The 22,018-nt window shown below is 36.3% G+C and overlaps 1 protein-coding gene across 5 annotated transcripts in view; it reads right to left on the reverse strand.

Moving 5' to 3' along the window:
• The window catches only part of TINAG (tubulointerstitial nephritis antigen), a 97,415-nt gene that overhangs the window by 11,610 nt on the left and 63,787 nt on the right, over window positions 1–22,018 (reverse strand). Inside the window, exons 10-13 of one of the 5 annotated variants that reach the window (XR_002273165.2) lie at window positions 21,005–21,117; window positions 17,183–19,808; window positions 16,193–16,861; window positions 13,340–13,440 (exon numbers count right to left, since the gene is read on the reverse strand). Coding sequence is in view for 1 of the 5 variants with exons in the window: in XM_019289819.3 (XP_019145364.1) it covers window positions 21,015–21,117 (103 nt within the window). In the remaining 4 variants the exon portion in view is untranslated. Of the gene's footprint in view, window positions 1–5,934; window positions 15,918–16,192; window positions 16,862–16,936; window positions 19,809–21,004; window positions 21,118–22,018 lie in introns of those variants that run through there. The other 4 variants (XR_002273166.2, XR_002273164.2, XM_019289819.3 and 1 more) reach the window with 4 other exon arrangements.

The following is a 22,018-nucleotide window of genomic DNA, read 5'->3' on the forward strand; positions in this document are numbered from 1 at the left end:
CAAAGTCTTCCAAATTATACCAGGTTCATTTTAGCTTTTGGTTTAATGTTCTTGTAAGGTCACCTTTAAGGTAATTTTGTGCAAGGCAGAATGTTCACTGACCAGTGCTGAGAGGAATGAGAAAGGTGAAAAACCTGGAGAAAGGTTTTTTTCCATATTGCAAAATCCTGAAAATCCATGATGTTTCATGTTAATTGACACAGCTTAAGATCCTTATTTTGTATCTAAATAATTAAATGTTCACTGTGGGCTATTAATGACCTGTTAGCACAATTCTCACACAATACGTGGTTTTGCATGGTTTTGCTCTTTGTTTTGCTTATTTGTTTAACCTGACCCATTTCAATTGTAATTTAACGGTGGGGAGTTGGCAATGAACAAGAAGCTTCTCAAGATCTGTTGTACATGAGGATGTGCTATTCTTACTAAGTGGGTCTGTCCTCGCCAGCTGAGTTCAAAACCACTCTGTTTTGTTAAATTGTACAAAACTAAATGTTATACAAGCTACAGGAATAATAATAATAATAATAATAAAAATAATAATAATAATAAAATAATAAAAATAAAAATAAAAAACATTGCAATTTTTGTGATTGGTGAGATGGATATGAAGCTTCAGCATTAATTTCAGGGGGACTGCCTGGTATATACTGGCTGTAGTGTATATATCACAACGTAAAATGGAGCTTACTTATCCAAATTTAAAGTCAATCCTAACTGATAGCTCTTTAAATCATATGGCCATAAGTCCATGAGAAAGATAATAAACATGAAATTCACCCCAACTTGTATGTATGGCCATAAACACTGCTGTGGTTTGAAATAATCTGTTTGGAAGCCCATTGGTTTGCACTCATTTTTTCCACTTCTAGCCATTTAGTCCACTTCTGGGAATTTATCTGGGTTTTTAAAGTATTTTAACTGCACAAACTTCACCCTTGTTCAAACACAGTATGAGATCTCTTGTTGGTAGTATGGGAGACTAAGTCCAGGTTTCTTCCTTGGTCGTGCTGACAGTCCTGTAGCTAGGAAATGCTCGTCAGTGTTATAGCTGAGCTGTTGCCCAGTTCTGAAGTTCAGTCAAAGACTGAAGTGTTGTCCGCAAAAAATCCACATGAACTTGATCTCTAGAATTCCCTAAGCCAGTCAAAACTATAAGTATCATCAACTACTCTTTGAAAGAACTAGTCAGAGATGCTCCACTTTCTAATTAGCATGTAATTAGCTGGATGGGAGGAGAAAAACATGTCCTCAGCTTCTCCTGCTTTAGTCAGATCCAACCTTCTCTTCTTCAGCAAATGCCCCACAGATGCAAGAGGTGGTGACTCCTGGCTGGGCACCTCGTCCCTCTCTGGGCAAAGCTGTAACATTTTGCTGTGCAAAGAGCAAGACTGGTGGTGCTGGGTGGGAAAGGTACTGGTTCTGCAAGTGTGATGGATGAATTTGGTCCCTTGAGAATGTAGGTGCCTTAAGTTTATAAAGTCTAATGAGACTGATTTCTTAAGCCAGACTTGGTCTGAGCATGTATACATCTATGAATACTGGAGAATTTAATTCACTTTCATGTAAAAAACATACATTCTAAATTAAGCAGCTCATGAGTTATACCTCAGCACCATAATTTTAGACATTAATTCCTATAATATGTTTAAGTTCTACTTTAATTACTGAAAGACTTTCTTTGGATTTGGCTCCTTGTTTCTTTAAAATTTCCAGCAAGAATTTTGGCATATTAAATGATTATTGTCTCAGTAGGAAATAAACCTTGCAAAAAAATGTTAATCAATACTCTGGTCATCAGTATTCAAGACTTCTGTGCTTATTGCATATTCAAATAGTGACTGAAATGCTTTATTAAGAGAAAGGCTCTGTTTTCAGTGCAACACTATACATGAGTTTTGATAAAAGCTTCTAATCTGTATTCTGACCACCATATTTAATATGTATCAATTATTTGTTCCGAAGTCTGGTGGTTAATTGATTGCTTCGAAGACAAGAGGCAGACAATGTTCTGATTAATTTGAGACTGAGAAGGCTTGTATATGTATTGTTTTGTATTTTCAGATGAAAATTATCTCAGTATTCCCCTAAACCAGACGAAATTTTGACATTTGTGAAATTTTATATTCTAAGATTTTTTAATTGTTGAATTTTATATCTATTAAGTTTATTGTTGAAAAGACATTATAAGCATAAGGGTTTTTTTCTAATAGATTTAAGTGAAATGAGAAACATTAGAACTACAGAAGAAATTGGCATACCATAAAAATTCATTAAGTGGGACACTGTCATTTAAGTCCCTTATACTGCCCCAAAAGAAAATCTACTATGCATTTTTAAGTCTAGCTCTTCAGTTTTCTGGATGCTGTAGTTGAAACAAGAGATAATGCATTCATCTTGATACAATGCTGTCAAGTAATTGTACAGAAATGAAATACAGAGCAAAGACAAACTAGCAGTTGCCTTGTGTTTGTGTTAAAAATAAGGCAGAAAACTCCACCTTGCAGAAAAACAGAGCAATATTAAACTGATCTTTTATCCTTTAGACAGGTTTGTGTCTTTGGAAGTGTGTTAAAAAATTATTGTATGGGTAGTGTATAAAACTAAATTGGGTAAGTCTTCAGTTAAATTTGAACTGTCTCTGTAGTATTTATATGTGCATTGTCTACTTGAAGAATGAGGGAAATTATCTATTGTGATTGATACCAGTCTGGTGTCTTTTCAAAGGGACATTTTACAATCTAAAAAGCTGTCATTTTCTAGCTACGTGACATAGCAGGCAGTGTGTGGAACATGATGTGTTGTCCTTCTCCATAAGGTGTAAAACCATCCCTTATAAACTTCATCCATTCCCATATGAACATTTCTCTCCTGGCTGGATGATTTGGCCTGCAGAGGGTGCAGGGCAGGCTGGGCACCAGCCTGGCTGGGGACTGCTTTATGCCACTGCTACAGCTACTCTGATGCCCCTGACTGCAGGCTCCGGGCACCGCTGATCACAGACTCCTAAAGAAGGAGGGCCAATATGTACCAAAACCTCACCTCTTATTTCTCTCTGTTGTCTCTGTCCTATTGCTCTTAACAATGCTCAATATACCCAAACCCAGTGCTCTTGTTGTTGATGGATCAGAGGAGGTCTGTTGTTTTTTTGGGCTACTTTGCAGTAACACTGAGTTCTACGGCTGCCTCATGGGCTGGTACCTGCCATGTGCTGAGGGCCTCAGGAGTCAGCCCTGCTGGTCTCAGTGGTCCCTCCTGGCCCTGCAGTCTCTGAAGTGCTCCATGCATCACAGGAGCAACTGCAGCTGTTGCTTCCAAGGCATCTTTCAAACTTCTAAAGTTTATAAACAGCTGAGTAATATCAGCAAAGTAACATCACCAAGTAATACCATGTGACATTTGTACAGAGTAGTATGAAGGCATGGTTTGCACAGCTGTGTTGTAAGTAGCTACAATGAGTGGTAAGAAGCATCTTCCACTGCCGCACTATTCTGTTAGGATTTATAATTTTTTTTTTTTTTCCCTGCATCTATGCTATCAGTATCCATGTTCTCCTCATTCAAACACTTCGGAAAAGTCACCCAGCTCCTATCTTGGGGCTGTCCAGAAGCAGCCTGGTGTATCCAAAATGCTCTGTCTTGAGGCAGCTTTTCTAAGGTACATTACTCAAAGGTGACTAGTACTGTGTTACAACTACATAATTGGTTCCTCTATTTGAAAACTATCTCTAGTACTTTTGGAATGATTACCAATTATTGAATAATAACAAGGTTTTAGCTAGGAAGCTTTCCACATGATCCACTACAGCAGAGCAAATCACTGCCTTGTAAACAAACCCCAAAAATGGAGGTGGAATGCAGCTTCCACGGAACTAGACAGCCAATATTAAGCAAGATTTGAAAATTAAAAATTGTTACTGCATTGTGTGACTCTCTGAAGAAAAGGTAGAAGGTGGAAATCTCAAAAGATGTTTTTAAATATTCCCATAACTTTAGTAGCTGTTGCTGTGTGATCACTTGCACCACTATGCTGAGAAGTTTAATTTCTACAGGACACATACTTTTCAGAACAAGAAAACAATTGAATCTTGCAAAAGTATTTAGGATTAGATTCTGTCTTTAGGTATAGCAATGCTACAGAGTTACATACTAGTTTATTTATATTGCCTCCTTTAACTGTGAATTTTTCATAGGAGTAATTTCCAGTCAAAACTATGGAAACCTGACCTGAATGATATTAAAATTAACTACTTTTAAACAGCTAGATTTCTAAAAAGTCACTGAAACATCCCAGACAGTTGTCATCTTTCCCTTTCCCTCCAAGGATGGGGCATTTTTGCTTTGTGTTTTAAAGCAGTGTAAGAGACCTGCACCTAATTCATCTCAGACATTGTTAGTAACTGAAAGAGAGATGAGGATATTCAAGCCTCATCCAAATTCCTAGCCTGTTGTTTTTAATTTTAACCAGCAATATCATCCGTCACTTTTTAAAGGAATATATTGGCTAGGGAAGTTCACCTCTATGTTCACACATTTCAGACTTTATGCTGAACCTGTTGCTTGAACAGCCAGACTGAGCTGTTGACAATGTCACAATGTGACAATGTAATGAAACAGAGGCAAAAAAAAAAAAAAACCCTAAACCAAAACTCAATTAATGTATCAGAATCCCAGACAAGGATTTATGAAGAAAGAAAACTTAACATTTAAATAAATGGAGAAAATTCTGCTAAAAACATGACTTTTTGTTTGTACAGCAAATCCAGAGTGTTAAAGATTACTGAGAAATCGTGGTAGGAATCACAATAAGGTATCAGTGCTGAGCAGAGGGAAAGGATCTTCCTGTGGACCTGCTGGTGCAGCCCCCAGTGCTGTGGGCCATATCTGCAGCCAGGACTCACGGCTGGATCAGGCTTTCCTTGCAACCCTCCAAGAACTCCAGCCCTTTCCCACAGAGCTGCTTCCCAGCCTTCTGTGCTGTGGGGGCTGTCCCTACCTAGCTGCAGGACGTGGGTCCCTGTCAACCCATTTCTCCAGCCTCCACTTATGGACTATTCCCTCTAACTTGGAGTTGCCTACAAACCCGCCAAGGCGGCAATCCTTTCACTCATCTAGGCTACTAATTAAGACATAATACAAGTTCTGATCCCAGTATTGTGTTTATTTCTGAGCTGGGATAAACCACGTTACTCTCTTTTTCCTTTCTTTTGCAATCTAACACCCATGTCTACAGCCTTTTTCCAGTGCCTTGACTGCGTACACTAATTATTTGCTTTGTGTTTCCTGATTTGATCTCATACCTCTCCTATAAACCATGACCATCTGTTCAAATTGGGATTGAGAAATGTTATTCACATCCTGACTTTACCTATCAGTTTCTCTGTTCAGAAAAGACATGATTATCATTAGAAACCAGCCGTCACAGCAGAAAATGTACATTAACCACCAACCACTGGATCCTCAATAGGAGGTTAGATGCTGAAGAAAATATTAGTGAATATGGCTCCTGAGAAATACTTATGCCAATGGACTTGCCAGTGTATCCTTAAAGGCGCTCAGAATTTCTGTGGGGATCATTTTCACAGTTATCAAGGCTTACAAAATGCAGTGGTTTACAAATGGACATGCTGAATATACAGAAGAATTAAGATATGGTTGAGATAATCCTGTGAAGCTATGATGGCATGAGACATATTTTAAAGCATTTAATTCCACTAGGTATTGGCCAAAATGATTTCCTACACAACAGCAACCACTTAATGTAATAATACTATAATGTATGGTTTCTGTTTATCAAACATGTTAAAAGAGATGCCTTGTCATATAACACTTTACAAGGCAGGTATTTCAGATGCTTGACAAGTAGGAAATCTTGTCCTAAATTACAAATCAATACACATCAGTCTTGTGGTATAAAGAACAGTATGTTACAATGGTAATAAACAATTTTCTTTATTCTTAAACATGAAAAGCACACACCTGTTGAATCACTGATAGCTCTGTTAAATAATTAGACAGATTTTATTATTTCCTGACAAAACTATTACAGGAATATAGGAAACATTAAGTTCTAAAATATCAGTAGTTTCAAGCAGTTTTAAGTAACAGCTTTCCTTTAAAATTTGAGATATGATAAAGTCCAACAATATTTTTATATTATTATGAGCTACTACTGATTGATGCACTATTCCATACTGTCATGAGGAAACAGAGAGATAAAATAATAGAACAGTAATAGGTTAACTGATTTTGAAAGAATAATCCCACTTAAAAGTGTCATTCTATAAAATAAAACAATAAATATTTTTATCTCAATGCATCTCTCTAAGAAAAATTTCATTTACAAAAGAAAATTAAATCAATATAGCTTTCTGAAGAATGATTGAATTGATGATAAAAAGTTTAATGAAAATTTTACTACAAGGTTTTGTGCAGATCATCAGTCAGGTTGACAGCCCAAATAAATAATCCAGTTATTTTTAAGAATGTGAGATCCCTGTCTTTAGAAGGACCTGCAGTTTTTCCCAGCATCATGGCATTTTAAAAGCATGACATGTTTTTTATGCTTCATTCAATTTACTTATCTTTTCACTTCCCGATTGTCCAAATGTCAATTCTGTGCAAATTTGTTCTTTGAATACTCTAAAAAAAGCCAAAAAAACCCCAAAGTGTTTCTTTTTCCATTTTTGACAGGTTTTATAAATAAATTGTCTAGAAAAAAATCAACTCACACACCTGCTTTGGTTTGACATAATATAGAGCAACCTGATATACTTAAGGATCTGGATTTTCTTTTATATATTACTGTAAAATGCAGTGCCTTATTGCAGACCCAGGAGCATAAAGGAGAACAATATAGAGAAGTTGAATTAGGACACAGATATTGGCTTTCCAGTACTGTGCGACTGAACCAATGGAGATAAACTAGGCTATAGAATCCCAAGTCACCAGCCATCAAAGAATATTTGACAGGTCCTGGTCTATTTAAGAATCTGATAAAACTGGTTTTTATTGCTTGCAATCCTTTTTCCACTTGCTTTTATTACAGTAGGAAATCATACTTACAAGGCAGCATCTGTTTCCTGAAAAATTGAATTATCTTTGAATTATCTTTGTATTCATTATTAGCTTATTCTTTTGAGACTTACCTTTTCTCTTCTCTATGTTACAGAAGAGAGTACAAAGCAATGGTTCTAATACCAAGATGCTTCATGACAGACACATGCTTGGTGGAAAGCCAACTAGAAGTTTGTCACTATAATACAATCGTTAAAGTGTGTTCTATACTCATAAAGTAAAAAAAAGTAAATGAAATATCTTTAATTTTAATCAGTTTTAGTCAAATGGAAAATCTTGAATTATAAAAAATGCCTTAAGTAAAAATATAGAAAGGGATACTATTGAGAACAGTGAAGAAAATTTAAAAAGTGATCATAGTATCCCTTGTGGCACATTAACGCTAAAACATTTAAATAGTAACTCTTAATGAGACACCAGACTTGACTGAGGAGCACAGTGCATGTAAGAATGACTTTCAGCATATGGTGGTGCTTCAATTTGTCTAGAAATTGTAAGAAAATCTTTTATAAATGAGTAAGATATTTCAGAGAAAACCATACAAATTTCCCAGTTGTATACTATTTTCTTAGCCCTTGCTGTTAGGCATAACAACACAAAGACATTTCAATCCTTAATATTCTTAAGTTGAAAATGTGTCCTGTTTGCAAAGGCGTTTGTCTCTGAAGCATGTTCAGGGAGTGTAACCTGCAATCAGTGCCCATTGTGTTATTCAGGAGCATTATTCATGCCCTCATTTGTGCCTTTCCATCTTTTCTTCATGTGCTGTGCTTACCTATTGGATGGTCTGGCAGACATGAATAATTCCCACCAACTGCCTGGCCATGCCCATCTCAGTTCCAAATGTTCAGTGCCTTTTTTTACTGCTCAGTCCACTGTTTGGTGTTTTGATGTTTCATTATGCTTACCAGTCTACCACAGGAGTTTCAGAAGATATCTGAAATATCTGATATCTTGACCTTCACCTCACTGTAAACAAATTGAAGTTAAAAGCATAGATTACTTTGGCCTCCCTTCTGTTTCTGCTCCTGGAAGTGTATTTTTATGCTGCAGTCTTCTTTCAGGGGAGGTTGCCTCTGCTTCCCACGGCTCTGTGCCCTTTGGCAGAGACACAGAGTCAGTCAGCACTGCTGCTTTTCAGCTTAATGCCCTCTGATGAGTGACCAAGTACCACTGGTGAGTTGTCTGCACATTGTAAGATTTGGGGTTTTTTTTAACGTAAGATTTCACCTTAAAATGGTGACTCTTTTTGCCATCATTCTTTAGTGAGCGAGGCAAACAGTTGTAAATGTGTCATAACCTACGATCTCACGGGTCACAGCTGTGCAAGCTGTGTGTCAAGGCACACTTTGGCCTTTAAATGTATAAACATCTGAATTGCAATTCACATGAGGAAAAGGGCAACTGTAAGGGAAAGAGATAATGTATTCATTTTGTTAAGGTAACGATGACTGGCAGAACCTTAGAAAACAGCAATTTGCCCTTGCTCATTGCCTTGCTTAAATCTCTACTAGATTGGGCTTCAATGTACTCACTGACAAGGATGGGGAGTCTTGGAACTCCAGCTGCAGGAAGAAAGGTATTTTTATAGAATTGGGCTTGCTTTCAGCATATACCTAATAAAAGAGATGTAGTAAAACAGAGTTTTAAAAAGAAGGAAAAGAGAAAAAGGAAACAGAGAAGTTGGATTATTAGTACCCAGCCCCAAAAATGCAGGTTTCTGATGATGAAAACAGTTAAATTTTAAATACCTATCCAAATTTTGGACACTGTGTATATACCTGTGAAGGTTGCAGAAGCTCATGCTCAGATTTTATAAGTAATATGTTTACACAGTTTACCGATATCTGACATAGGTCATTTAGAGACCAAGCTTCAATTCTTGCATGAATTGGTTCCTATGGGTTAAAAGATCAAACCTCTATGAGATAATATATTCTGCCTCAAAATCCTATGTGTCAGAAAGATACAGGAAAATAGGAGACTAAAGATGAAGCCTCCAGCTATTTCCAGAGCCTGAAGTAATATTTGATTCAGTTCTACTGTTCAACATGGATAAAAGTTGAAGATGGCATTTATAATTTTAGATGTTTAGGCATTTAATTCAGACATTTTATGAAGGCTTTGATATAGGTAAATTTTTACCTCAAATGTAAGAACAGTAACTTCCATGAAAAATTCATCCAATTATTATAACAGAGAAAAAAATGAAGCTGACACTGTTACATATTTAATGGCATCAGTTACAGTATGGTTGCCAGCATGTCATAAACATTAAAACAGGACTTTGCAAACATTTTAATCTAGAAAAAACAAAAGATAATAAACACTCTGCCCAAGCTTCAGGGAAATTTGACGCCCCTCAGTGAGTGACAATTGTGCCTGTGTTTATATATTACATGTGAAAACATACAAGGCCCCTAATATTTGCCCCAATTTTGGGTCACTATTTTCTGTGAAAATGTCTAAAATAGCAAGCAAACAAACAAAAACCCACCAGAACATCAAAAAGGTCTGGTGTTAGTTCAGAGGTTGCAGTCACTTAGAGGGCAAAGTTCAATTCTTTGCAGAAAAAGATAAAATTAATAATTTAAAAATATATTAAATTATTCGTTTTCTATTCATTTACTACCTGTGACAACAGAATCTTACAGAAATTTGATCTTTGTAATTATTTTTTCAATTAATAAGATTTATATTTTTGAAGTATATACAAAATGCATGCAGTTCTATCAGAAATGTGTTCAATGGCTGTAGTTTTAGCTGATATCAGTACCTCACCTTGTTTAGTGCTGCAAAATTAAAAGGAAATTAATAAAGAGCTATAGAGAGTCATCAAAGCAAGAGAGAAGTGACCAGATTTCAATGGAAATAATACATAGAAAAAGTATTTAAAGCAAAAATTAAAATAAAAAACAGATTGCAGCTGCCATCACACTTAGATTGTTGTTTATTGCAGTATCTGGGTCCCTTCAGTTTCCTATTAAAAAGCATGAGTAGAAAAATGTTGGTTACACTGGAAGGAAAGAAACTTTAATAGGAACACTGACTGAAAGACATGCTTGCTCATTTTATACCATATTTGACAAAGCATTGAAATAGACATTAGGACCTGATAATATACACTTAGCTTCTTTCAGAGACAAATAATGTCTGGCAACAACAGGGGTGAATGCCAAGGAGGCTTGGATCAAGGACAGGAGCTGCCAGGGTCCCTACAAGCTTGTCATACAACTTCAAACAGGTAAGTTTCTTGCTTTTGCAAACCTACTGCTGCATGAATGTCAAAGAAATTTTGATATCTTGATTAAACACTGCTGAATATCTTGTTGTTAATGCTATTAATATCTTTAGTTAATACCATGATAAATGATCTAGAAGATCATCTAGAATGTGTCAGATAAAATAATTTCAAGATGTCCTTTCTCTCCTGAAAGAAATGTGACTTCAGTACCTTAGGCAGAAACAAAAGAGACCACCGGCACTTGTGTGCCTGTTTAACACATCCATAACTTGTGAATGCTAAAGAAATTTTGCAGAAGGCAAAGATGGAGGCCTAGGTAAAACAGTGAAGAGAAAGTTTGGCTTTGTTCTGCCTTAACTGCTTGTAGTTTGTATTTTTTTAAAACTTGCATATACTGAGCTTTATACATTTCAACCACAGTAGAATAATTTTTAAAAAGTGGGAAATAGCACAGCAAATTTTGTTTCAGTCAGTTCAGGTCTGGTCTGAGACTGCACAAGGTGAGAAAATGGAGCACGATCCTTGCTACCTCAGGCAATAGGGGTGCGAGTGTCAGACTCTTAACTCCCAAAAAAACCATTTCCACCTCTTGTTTATCAGATAAGAGATCCAACATTGTTTGCATCTGATTTGGAAAGTTGCTACCAGCAAGGTAATTATAAATGGCTATTTTATAAAATGTTAGTATTTATTCTGATAAAATTAGGTTATTATAATTAGCTTGTTCCTCTACTGAAATTCAGATGGTATCTACTGTTGTTTGTATTTTTGATGCTAAGAATTGTTCTGGGGGAGACCAGATGGTGATGATATTACTTGGATTTTATTTATTTATTTTCTGAGATTACATGGGACAATTATATTTTCTGGCTCATGTTACTCCAATTTAAAGTTTCAAAGGAGTTAATACTCTTGGCCATAAATACTTGCAAATGTATTTATAAAAGCTCAAGAAAGAAGGTTTTGTAGTTCTCATTTTGCCTTTTTCTCTACTGTTTGAGAGTATTTAGTGGGTTATTCAAATTAATGTCTCTGTCACAGCAAATTGCAGTGCATTGCTGATGGTTACTTGTACAGTTCTGGACTGTTTGGTCAGTCATGAACTGACAGCACGGATGTCTCCCAAGACATCAAGACAGTGCCACACTGGACATATGTGAGATACCTAGCTCAAGAGATGGTGAGGAGATAAAGTTGTAAGGCTCCAACAAATGATGAAATGTACTTTATTTTTTTTCTTTAAACAGAGATGTTAATAAATTATTCAGGAGTTTTAGGGTTAGGGTTTGAGTTTCTTCTTTTGTAAGAGTATGAGATGTCAAAAGGACAAATATTAGTCATTTCTTAAGTGATATCAAGTAAAATTTGTAAAAAAGCATTGGCCCATCTGATGTTATTTTATAGCTCCAAAATATTCTGGAATAAAAATATCCTTATCAATTTTAGCTTAAATCAAGTTTCCTTTCAATGGCTTACTTTAGAAAAGCATGTAAAAACTGATTTTTGGTTCTGTGAAAGTGAAGAAATTAATCAGATCTTAGTTTCTTTATATAAATGGCTTACCTATTAATGAGCAATGTCAATAATGGAGTTTTTTTAAATAATATCTCTTTAATACTTATTCTGATGTCACAGGTTCAGGTAAGATCAGTATTCTTCTTCCTTTTACAATTCTCTCAAGTCATCCATAAACATCCTAAGCAAAATTTCCCAATCCTTACATAAAACTATTTCCCTGTCCATAATAGACTAAAAGAATGGTCACAATTTATTTACGAAATAAACAATTTCAATCCTGTTGTGGGAGGGAGCCATCCTAAAGGAATATTCTCCATCAAATTTCTTAAAGCAGAAACAGCAAAATGAGACTGTAGCCAAATGAGATATTTTTATTATGTACTCTTTCTTGTTGGCTCTTTTGGATCTTCTTTCTTAAACAGTGAAATAACTGTGGTTGGTAGCTTCAATTATTGAATTTATCTGCAGTGGAGGTGTTGTCCATAATTTGATAAGGTTAAAAGAGGGGGACTTACTTTGGCAAGAGGATTATATCAATTCACATTTGCAAAGGTCAATTTCATGTGGAGAAGATCCACAAAAATGATTGCTGTCTAAGCCTTTAGATGAGTCACAATGATTCTTTTCCCTTCCCTCCTGGCTTATGGATTTCTATGCAATTAAAAGCCAGACACTCTGAACTAAATCAAAGTTGAACCAGTTATATAATAAGTCTGCTATTACAGGCTCTGCGCTCCAGGATCTGGCCCAAAGTCTTTTGGTAAAATCCTGGCGCTGGTACTTCCTTTGTAGAATGTTATAAGGCAGGAACAAGCACTAGAGTGTCCAATTTGGAAAAACACCTTAGTTTCTAAGTGCAGGTAAAACAGAGATAAAGTCTTCATCTTTTTGTCTTCCTCTGACAGAATGGAACAAATCCAGCAAGAATGGAAAAAGAAAATTGAGAGCTGCTACTCAGTAGGTGCAATCACTGATTCAGGTAACTGAAATAGTATCATGTGGTCTCATCAATGATTTTTGAAAAATGCTGGAATTTTCAAGTTTTTTAAAAATGTGAAATTTTTAATGAAAATGATTTGATGTTGTTGTTGTTGTTGTTGTTGTTATTTTTATTCTGGGGGATTTTTTTGTCCAAAACCCAAGTATCTGTCTTTTAACAGCGTGAATTTATTAACATATTACTGATCTGGAGACCAATAATATATTGTGACAAGCTGCCTTTAAAGAATATATAAATTAATGTGCCATTAACTGTCCCTGTAAAAGCCAGCAGACAGAAAGACCACTGTGAAGAAAGAACATAATTCTCAGATACATCATTTCTAAAATACTGCAACTGTGGATTTGTAGCTTCAACTCCGTTGATTTCCTAGGAGAAAATGTTTATATGGATAGAGGAATTAACATGAAGGAAAGCAGAATATCACTAATTTTCAAATAACCTGAGAGCAACCACTAAATTTTTCACAAGTGCCAGGCACCCGAGCAAGAGCAACAGTACCAGATAGCAGATGAATAAGGCTGTTCCACAGATAGGATGTGAGGAGCAGGATTATCAAGTTGGGTCCTTGCAGCCAGTAAATGCATCAGAGGAATCCCTTCCTGCAATGAAAACAGGTTGAGATCTTTGCATTTTGAGTTTGCAGATTCTTGTGTTTTCATAGGATCAAAAGATAATTCAGGTCAGAAGGGACCTCTGGTCACCTAGTCCACCCCCCTACTCCAGTGTCCTTTATTCTTTATAATTTTCTTTCTAAGTTATTGGATAAGGACTTGGCTTTTTGCTTACGTCAAGTAAATTTATTGTTTTCTTTAAGCTGCTGCCACTCTGCAAAGATGGGACAGTGAGTGGTAGGGCACAGAGTGCAGTTCCTGTCCACATGGGGAGACATGAAGTTACTCAGTGTTAAACCCTTGTGTCTATTGCTGGGGCATATAATGCACAGACTAATTTCACGGAATCATCTCTTCTCACAACATCAGTTATTTTCAATAGAGCTTATGGCATCTCTTCTGTATGGTGTATCCTTCAGTTAAGATGGCAAATAGGAATACTTTATGAGAAAGTATTGCAATAATTGTCACTTCCCTGGCCTTTAGAAGTGTGTGATTGTGACTAAGAGTTGTGTTTTGTCAAAGCTCATCTGTTTTTGTTTTTATCTTCTTTTATTGATCATAGACATTTATAGCGCTTATTTTTACTGCATAGCCCCTTTTAATTTAAGCCCCATTTTATTCCATTCCTAATGTTGACTCTAAGCACTTCACTCAGAAATGAGAAAGTTGTGCCACAGTGTTCCAAAAGTGACTATGCATGAGATAAAAACACTTCGCTTTTATCAGCTTTAGATTTGCAACTCTTATTTTTCCAGAACGACCTATTTCTTGTATTATAAAATCTCTGCTCTTACAGTGCATGATTCACATTCTGTGATTTGTGACTCTTTTATATACCCATATCCCACGTTCTCTTACTCATCAGCTTTACAAAAACAAGCTGTGAAATCCTGACCTGATTGAACTCAGTGGGAGTTTTGACATTGCCTTCAATAACACTGGGATTTCACCTAAGATCTTTGTAGCCTTTAAATGATAGAGCCCTTGGTCTTTTCTTTTTGGAGGAGGAGGAAGAGCACTGAGACACAGGGTGATAGTATTTATGATTTAACTCTTCCATTTGTGAGACAAAGCAGTCAGTAGTATCAGACAGGACATAAAGGTGAAGTAATCAGAATTTACTAGGAAGGGAATACATTGGCTGGAATCTGCATAAATATTTCTTTTGCCAGGATCTGTAAAGACCTGAACTTAAGAAACCACATTGACTCATTTGGCTTGCCAGCTTATTTATAAGCATAAATAAGTTATAAAGAAAATATGATTCTCATCTCTGTTAAAGAAAAGCCAGGCCTGGTTAACTGAAGTTTTAAATTAATCAGAGGTGAAACAAAGTTATGCCGAGCTTTAATTTTAGTTTGAAATGAATGCAGTTTCCATTCCCCATTCATTCCTTTATGTCCCATGACTGATGGATCACTTGTTTTCCTCCCTGTGACCATGAACATAAGTGGGAGTCCCTCTCCTGCTCGGTTGCTGTTAGAGAGTTTTCTAATATCCCTCACAGTCTTTTGTGTACTGGACTTCAATGCAGAGGCAGCAAAATGTATATAGGGTTTCAGAGTAGGAAGTGCAAACTTAAGAAGCCAGCAGCTTTGGCTGCATGCTTCAGCACGTGAGACCTGGCCAGTGCAACCATATTCCTAAAACTGATGTCATCACCAGAATCACACTCTAAAACACCCTGCTGGAGCATGCTAACAGGAGAACTACTCCATTGCCTGTGTGCTGATGGAAAATTGCTGCTTGGCCAATCCTGTGACTGATTCCTTATTTTCACTCCCTTTTCAGTTTGTAAGTCTGTTAAAAAATACACTGAGACTGAAATAGCAGTGTTCTGTTATTGAGCTGGTGCATAGAAGTCACGTCTGACAGTAGTAAAGAAGTGTCAGAATTGAGTCTTATAATTAATACAGCAAAATATGTTTTCAATATTTCTTCCCTCAATTCTCCAAACACAGTCAAGGGAGTTATACCTTGACTGATTAAACAATGAGCAGCATTCAGCATGACGTAAGCAAGCTGCCAGCAGCTCCCTGAGCTGAGTAGGTTGGTCTCTATTCCTTCACCTATTTTGCTAAATTAGATTGCTCTGAGACTATCAGTCATCCCATGATCTCACCCCTCTCTATTCCATTGCATTGCATTGCATTGCATTACAGTCCATTCCCATTGCTTTTGACAATTATCTTCCCTCAACTGCAGACATATACATAATATGTATATAAATACCTCACCAGATTTATTAAACTTTAACTCACCAGCTACATATTATGCCTCTGAAATACTAAGGTTTTCCTTATGTTATAGATAGAAATGGAAGCTCACAGACAGCAGATTTTGTTTGCCTCCCTTGAGACCCAGGACAATAAAGTGCTTTACAAAGCCTCATCTCATTGTGCCTTACAGAACCCAGGAAATCCTGGAGAAGCAGCAAGGTTGTTCCTCCTCTCTCAGACAAGCTGAATGAAAAAGAAGAAAGTAAAAGTCCAAAAGAAATACTGAAAAATCCCAAAAGAAATTTTTAAAAAAATTATTTAAGTTCAATAAGAAAGATGGTTTCCTGTACTTCAGTGCAGAATTCCTGTGCTAACATAAAGGCCACACAAAAAAAAAAAAAAAAAAAAAAAAAAAAAAAAAAAAAAAAAAAAAAAAAGAGAGAGACCTGCTCCAACACACTTACTTACTTAGACTCAATATACTCAGAATTTATGCAGGAAAGTTATAATCGACATACCAAAGGAGAAACCTGCCACTCTTTTCCATCTCTTTTGTCACGAGGTTTTAGCAAAAGATGGATGCTATATTCCTTTGCTTCTCTTGAAACTACTCCACTGGCCTGTGAGTGAAAAAGTCACCACATAAGATATGTAAAATTAAGGGAATGGGGTTTGGATTTTGGGGCTGCTTGTTTTTGAATGACTGTTTAAAATGTTATGACCTTTTTCTTACAGTCAAGTCAACTTCCCCTGCCCCAGTGGAGATACCACTCAGTTTGTTCTGAATGCCAGTCCTATGAATGTCTGTAACATGTGTAGTGCTCTGGCAGCAGCTGAGTCTGGTGACCTAGTGGGCCACTATGGAGAGCCCCTTCTCACAGCTGCAGAGTAGGAAGAGGGGTGGGATCCGGGCACCCAACCCCTCACTCCTGTCCACAAAGGCAATACCCACGTGACCAGAAACAGACCTTCTGGTGGTTATTGGCTAAAAAGTTCAGCCATTTGGTTTGACCAAAGAAGTCTGGTTTTGTCTTATCTAAGTATCTTCAGTGTCCAGCAGCAGCCAAAAAAGAAAAGACAGGATCAGGTTGGAGCCTAACTCCAAATTCAGCTGAAATCCTGTACTGATCTTGGTCTCTTGCTTCATTGATTCTTCTCCGTGATGTGGAGGAAAGTCTTCACTATGCCTTTACAGTTTGGGAAGACACAAAGAAATTGCCACAGCTTGTAACCATTGTAAAGACTCATGTCAAAGCCCTACAGTTAGTTAGACGTCTTTTTATTGATTGAGTAAACTAAATTCAATTACATATGCTTCAGCGACTTTTAATAACAATTCAGCTCTTTCTCCTAAAAGTTTCCTGATTAACATTACTTGTAAAATCGAGATGTTGCCTTTAGAGCTTATAACAAACCAGTGCTTTTCAACTCCCTGCAGTGCATGGACAGCTTCTATACCCAGATTTCCCTATTACACTCAGGATTCAGGCACTTACACTCCACAATACCTTGTTACCTGGCTTTCCTGGAGTGGAAACATGTAGGCTTTTTATAGGAAGATGTGCATATTTCATCCTTCTTGTTGGGGTCCCTGGGTGAAGAAGGGAAGAGCACTCAGTGGCCTACAGCAAGCCTCGAGAAGTTTCTGGAGTCAGACATCTTTGCTCCCAACTGCAGATCCTGTTCTGGAGAGTTAAAAGTGGGTGGCAGTGATAACAGGGAGGAAGCTGGAAACAAGGAGCCCTGATCCTGTCCTTGGGATACGTTTCACATTAGCAATGTATGAGAAAAAAGAAAGAGTAATGACTTTGGGAGCTTGACTTGTATGCAAGACTCAACCTTACCATCTAAGAGATTTAACCATTAATTCACTGATTCATATTCCTTGCTTGTTTTCCCTCTAAGTCTTAAGCATGCTTTTGAATCTCGCACTTAAATATATAAGACATACTCAGTAATATAACAGCTATCTGAGGAGCTCAAAATGATAATTGTTTTGACCTATCCCACAGTGACGGTAGGAGTTATTCAGAAATCACTCCAGTGAGTGTCTGCAGTAATTTGTATCTTTGATGTATGCCTGCTGAGCATAGCCCTTATCTTTGGCCTTGGCATCAGTGAAAGCATGGCAGATCCCACAGATTTGAAGACATAGATTAGCTTGTTTGAAATTATTACTTCAGCAGACCTCTATTTCCAATAATGGAGCATATTTTCTCTATGCTATAACATCAATGGATGTTTTAAATTGTATTCTTCATCAGTTACAGCAGCTCTCATTAATTCTTCTATGAATTTTCCTTGGTTATATTCTGTGCTATTGGCTACAACATAAAAATTTGCAATCAGATCTGCTGTCTTATTTTATGCCTTTGATCTTATTTTGCAATGAGGGGTTGAGTACGATCTGACCACAGGTTCTGTTACATTTTGTTTACATCATTTGGCTCTCAAAACCAAAATTTACTGCACTTACTTTAATGCATTTTTAATAAAGAAAGACTAATCATCCCTCGAATATCAAATTTCATTTGTATGGTTTAAAATTAGAGAGAAGTCCTAAAGATATTTTCCATAAGTTTATAGACTAAAACATCCCTCAGAAATCAAAATTAAAATAAATTTTATTTGTTATAGGTACTTTCCTTGAGGAAGTTTTGATGCAAATTATCTCAGTCAGACCTTATACAATTGGAAAAAAAAGCAGAGTAATTATATTCTTTGTAAAGAGGTGGTATCTCTTATGCCATGAGTCATAACTGATACAACTGATAAGGAAGACCAGTTTTCTAGCTGAGAGTAAATCCTGGTTAATTGGCTATTATTTCAGTTATTAAACTTATTATTTGCTGGTTATTCTTGTCATTTGATTTTCTATGTTTTCAGAAAGTAAATCTTATGCATAGGGATTTGAACTGTTGCCTAAATTATTGTTTCTAACGCTATTTGGTCTAAAAAATAATTTAACATTGTCTGTGGATCTGGATTCATAGTTTCCTGAGAAAAAATTATTCTCCCCCTCCAGCCCCATATACAATACAGACTTTCATTAAAACACTTCCAGTGTGGTTCATGGTGTTACACATGAGTGCTTACTAGGCTGCCCTCCATTCCTTCACAGTACTTTTGAGGACACGCATTTAATTTTTTCTATGTATTGATCCTGAAACAACACGTGAAGCAAACATTCAAGTTTACAAAGACTCCAGGAGGAAGAAGCAAATTGGCTGGGTACTGCTGTATTGTCAAAACACCATCTGTCTGACAGAGGGAGAATCCTCAGACTGTGTCCTGGCCCACGTTTCACATAATTTGTCTTCTTTTTTCCTGCCAAGAAAAAATGTCGGGAAGATTATCTGGTGTAAAAGATGTCTCCTATTAGACTGATCGAGTAGGAGAACTTGAATGATTGAATTAGGTTAATGAGTTTCAAGGAAGACCAGAAGCTTATCAACAGAATGAACATACAAATCTCTAGTGAAGGTGGAATTGGTTAGGTAGGAAAAGATACAGCAGTATCGGCAAGATTTTAGATGCACCTACACTGAAAAGAGAATTATAGCAAAGTAACAAGAACAAAAATGTGTACATGTAACACATATAAGAATGCAAGCAACATTATTTCAGCACCAAAACTATCATTCAGTCGATCATTTCTATAATGTGTATGCTGGTGAGTAATGCCACCTATTAAGGAACAGAAGTTTGAGGTAGAATTTTGTATATCAAGGTTATATGCACTTTCTCTGAATCCAAAGTATAATGACAATTAGACTCATTAGATCTCTACACAATAATAGAAAGAAAAAACCCAAGAATATTGCTGTCAAGCATGGTCTATTGATGGCTTCTAAATTAAAAAGATCAACTAGAATAAGCCTTTAGAGAAGAACAAAAAGGAAAAATTGTTAGCACAATCATCTGACAGATAGGCTTTGATGTTAATGGCAGGTTTCTAACTCCCGATTCACTGAAGAAAGACAGTAAGACTATACAACAGGCAAGTGGGACATATCTTTAGATCCAGGAAGTTAAGACACCATCCAAAGAATAACTTTTTCTTCAGTTCTGAACAACTTTGGAAAACTGGCAATATGGCAGACATTAATCATAACATCATGCAGTGCTTCGTTCCTAGAGAAAAACAGAGACCAAACAACAGGAGAAGCCTAAAAGCTTTTGAAATAATTGTAACTTCATCTTTCAAAGAAATATTAGAAAGAAACAACTTGAAAAATTATCATCTAGAAGACACCAAACTGATAAGTAATAATCAATATGGCTTTGTCAAAAAGAAATCCTGATGAATCAATTAAATTTTTTGACACGGCAGCAAACCTGAGGGTTTGGTGAAAGCAGATATTTTGAATTGAATAGGACTTTTGACCCTCTCCAACAGGATATTCGCTTGGCTTCCTCCAAAAGTACACTCCTTAGTAGCTTCCCACAAAATGGATAAGTAATTGGAGAAAAAAAGGATAAAGGGTATAAGTACTACAGGGGGATTTTATGGTTCCATATTCTTAAATATTTTCATTAGGAACCTGGACAAAATACTGTGCATTAAATGTGCAAGCCATGTGGGGTTGTGAGCTTACTGTAAGTGGAATATTAGAATGAAGGATCTTGACAAAAGAAACAAAAGCAAACAACAACAATCAAAATAAAAACAAACAAAAAAAAACCCAAACAAACAAAAAAAAAAAAAACCAAGCAAAAATTTAGAGACAAACTAACAATAGGGGAAAAAAAGCCTACAAAAACCCAGTCCTACACACGAAATAGTGACAATCAAAATCAAGTATGCATAGCAGTCAGAGGCATGTCGTATCAGTGCAAGTAAGAATTTAAATAATTAGTATTTACAAAAAAATAACCAAGCATAATTAAATAATGTTACTGAAACACTGAAAGATAGAATTGTTTAAAATGAATTGCAGGAAGTAATCATTCTGCTCTTCTCAGCAATTATATTACTTCCCTGGGACTACAATTTCCAATTTGGATATTACACCATCAAAAAGATGATCCCATAAGAATTATTAGACCATAAATGTGGAAACATAAAAATGTGAGTTGGTTTTTCAGGAGAAATCTGTGGGGAAACATGATGGCAAGCTTAAAAAACTGCTGGGAAAAAAAAAAAAAAGAAAGGGAAAAAACTTTCATGTCTGCTGAGAATGAAAAAAGTAGTATGGACTACAATTGCAGCAGTGGAAGTGTACATCAGGCAGGTGGAAAAATATCTAAAGGGAAAGAGAGGTAAGTACCAGAGTAAATTGCTTAGCTGTAATGTGCTACATCTTCCTCTGAAGGCTTTAAGAACTCACCAGACATCTGTCAGGAATAGTTTCGATACAGCCAGTCTTGCCTCAAACTGGGGAGTAAAACTGAGCTGGACTTTCTGATTCCCAGTTTATTTCCTGTGATTCTGAGAAAAATTCTTGGGGAAAAAAAAAAAAAAAGGAGCATACAGGTTAAAACCAGTAGGCTACATTGCATAACTTGTGTCAGTGTCATTAGAGAAAAAACTTGTTTCCTGCATTACTTTTCCACTAAAATGTGTGTGCTTTACTGATATCTTATGCATAGTTTAAAATTCAGCATTTGTTTCTTGGTCTACAGCACACATCCCAAACTGCTCAGTTCTGTGCTTCTAGCAGAACCCAGTTTGTGGTCCTGAAAGTTTGATAACATTTCTCATGCAGTACAGTATAGGGCTTGTACAGTGTAACTAATGAATCATACTGTCATCCCAAATGTTTTCAAAAAGACTTTTACTTGAATTAAATATCCTTGAGGTCTAAAGTGATATTCTCTGTCAGTCCCACTTGAGCTTCTTCCTGTGCTGGACTAAGGCCATCTCTGACTTCCTGGGTTTGACATCATATTTTGCTCTTTTTTTACTGAAAGTACATGTAGGGTGGAATGAGCTGTAAATTCTGCTTGCCTAATGGATCTATATTCTACAAAGAAGTATGGTCACTCAGCTGGAAACATATTGTTTTGTTATCTTAATAGCATGCAGGCAGCTACTGGTTTTTGACTGTGAATTCTGTTTCTGTACCTCTAATGTGTTCGTCCTCATGGCAATTTCATTACAGAAACAAAGAGCTTCGCATTGTGTTGGTTTTATAATTAGGAAGAATAATGTTCCATATTTGTTCAAAACCTTTAGACTATTATTCACCGACATAATTTGACTCATGTTTCATGCTGCAGAAAATGGCATAATCCAAGCCAATGAAATTTTCCCTCTCATGTTTTACTCAAATGAATAATCCAGGTATAAAAGGTAGATATAAAAAGAAAACAGTGCACAGGATGAATGTATGTGCTTCTCT

The sequence above is a fragment of the Corvus cornix genome, chromosome 3 (assembly GCF_000738735.6).
Source record: "Corvus cornix cornix isolate S_Up_H32 chromosome 3, ASM73873v5, whole genome shotgun sequence".
NCBI classification, from domain to species: Eukaryota; Metazoa; Chordata; class Aves; order Passeriformes; family Corvidae; genus Corvus; species Corvus cornix.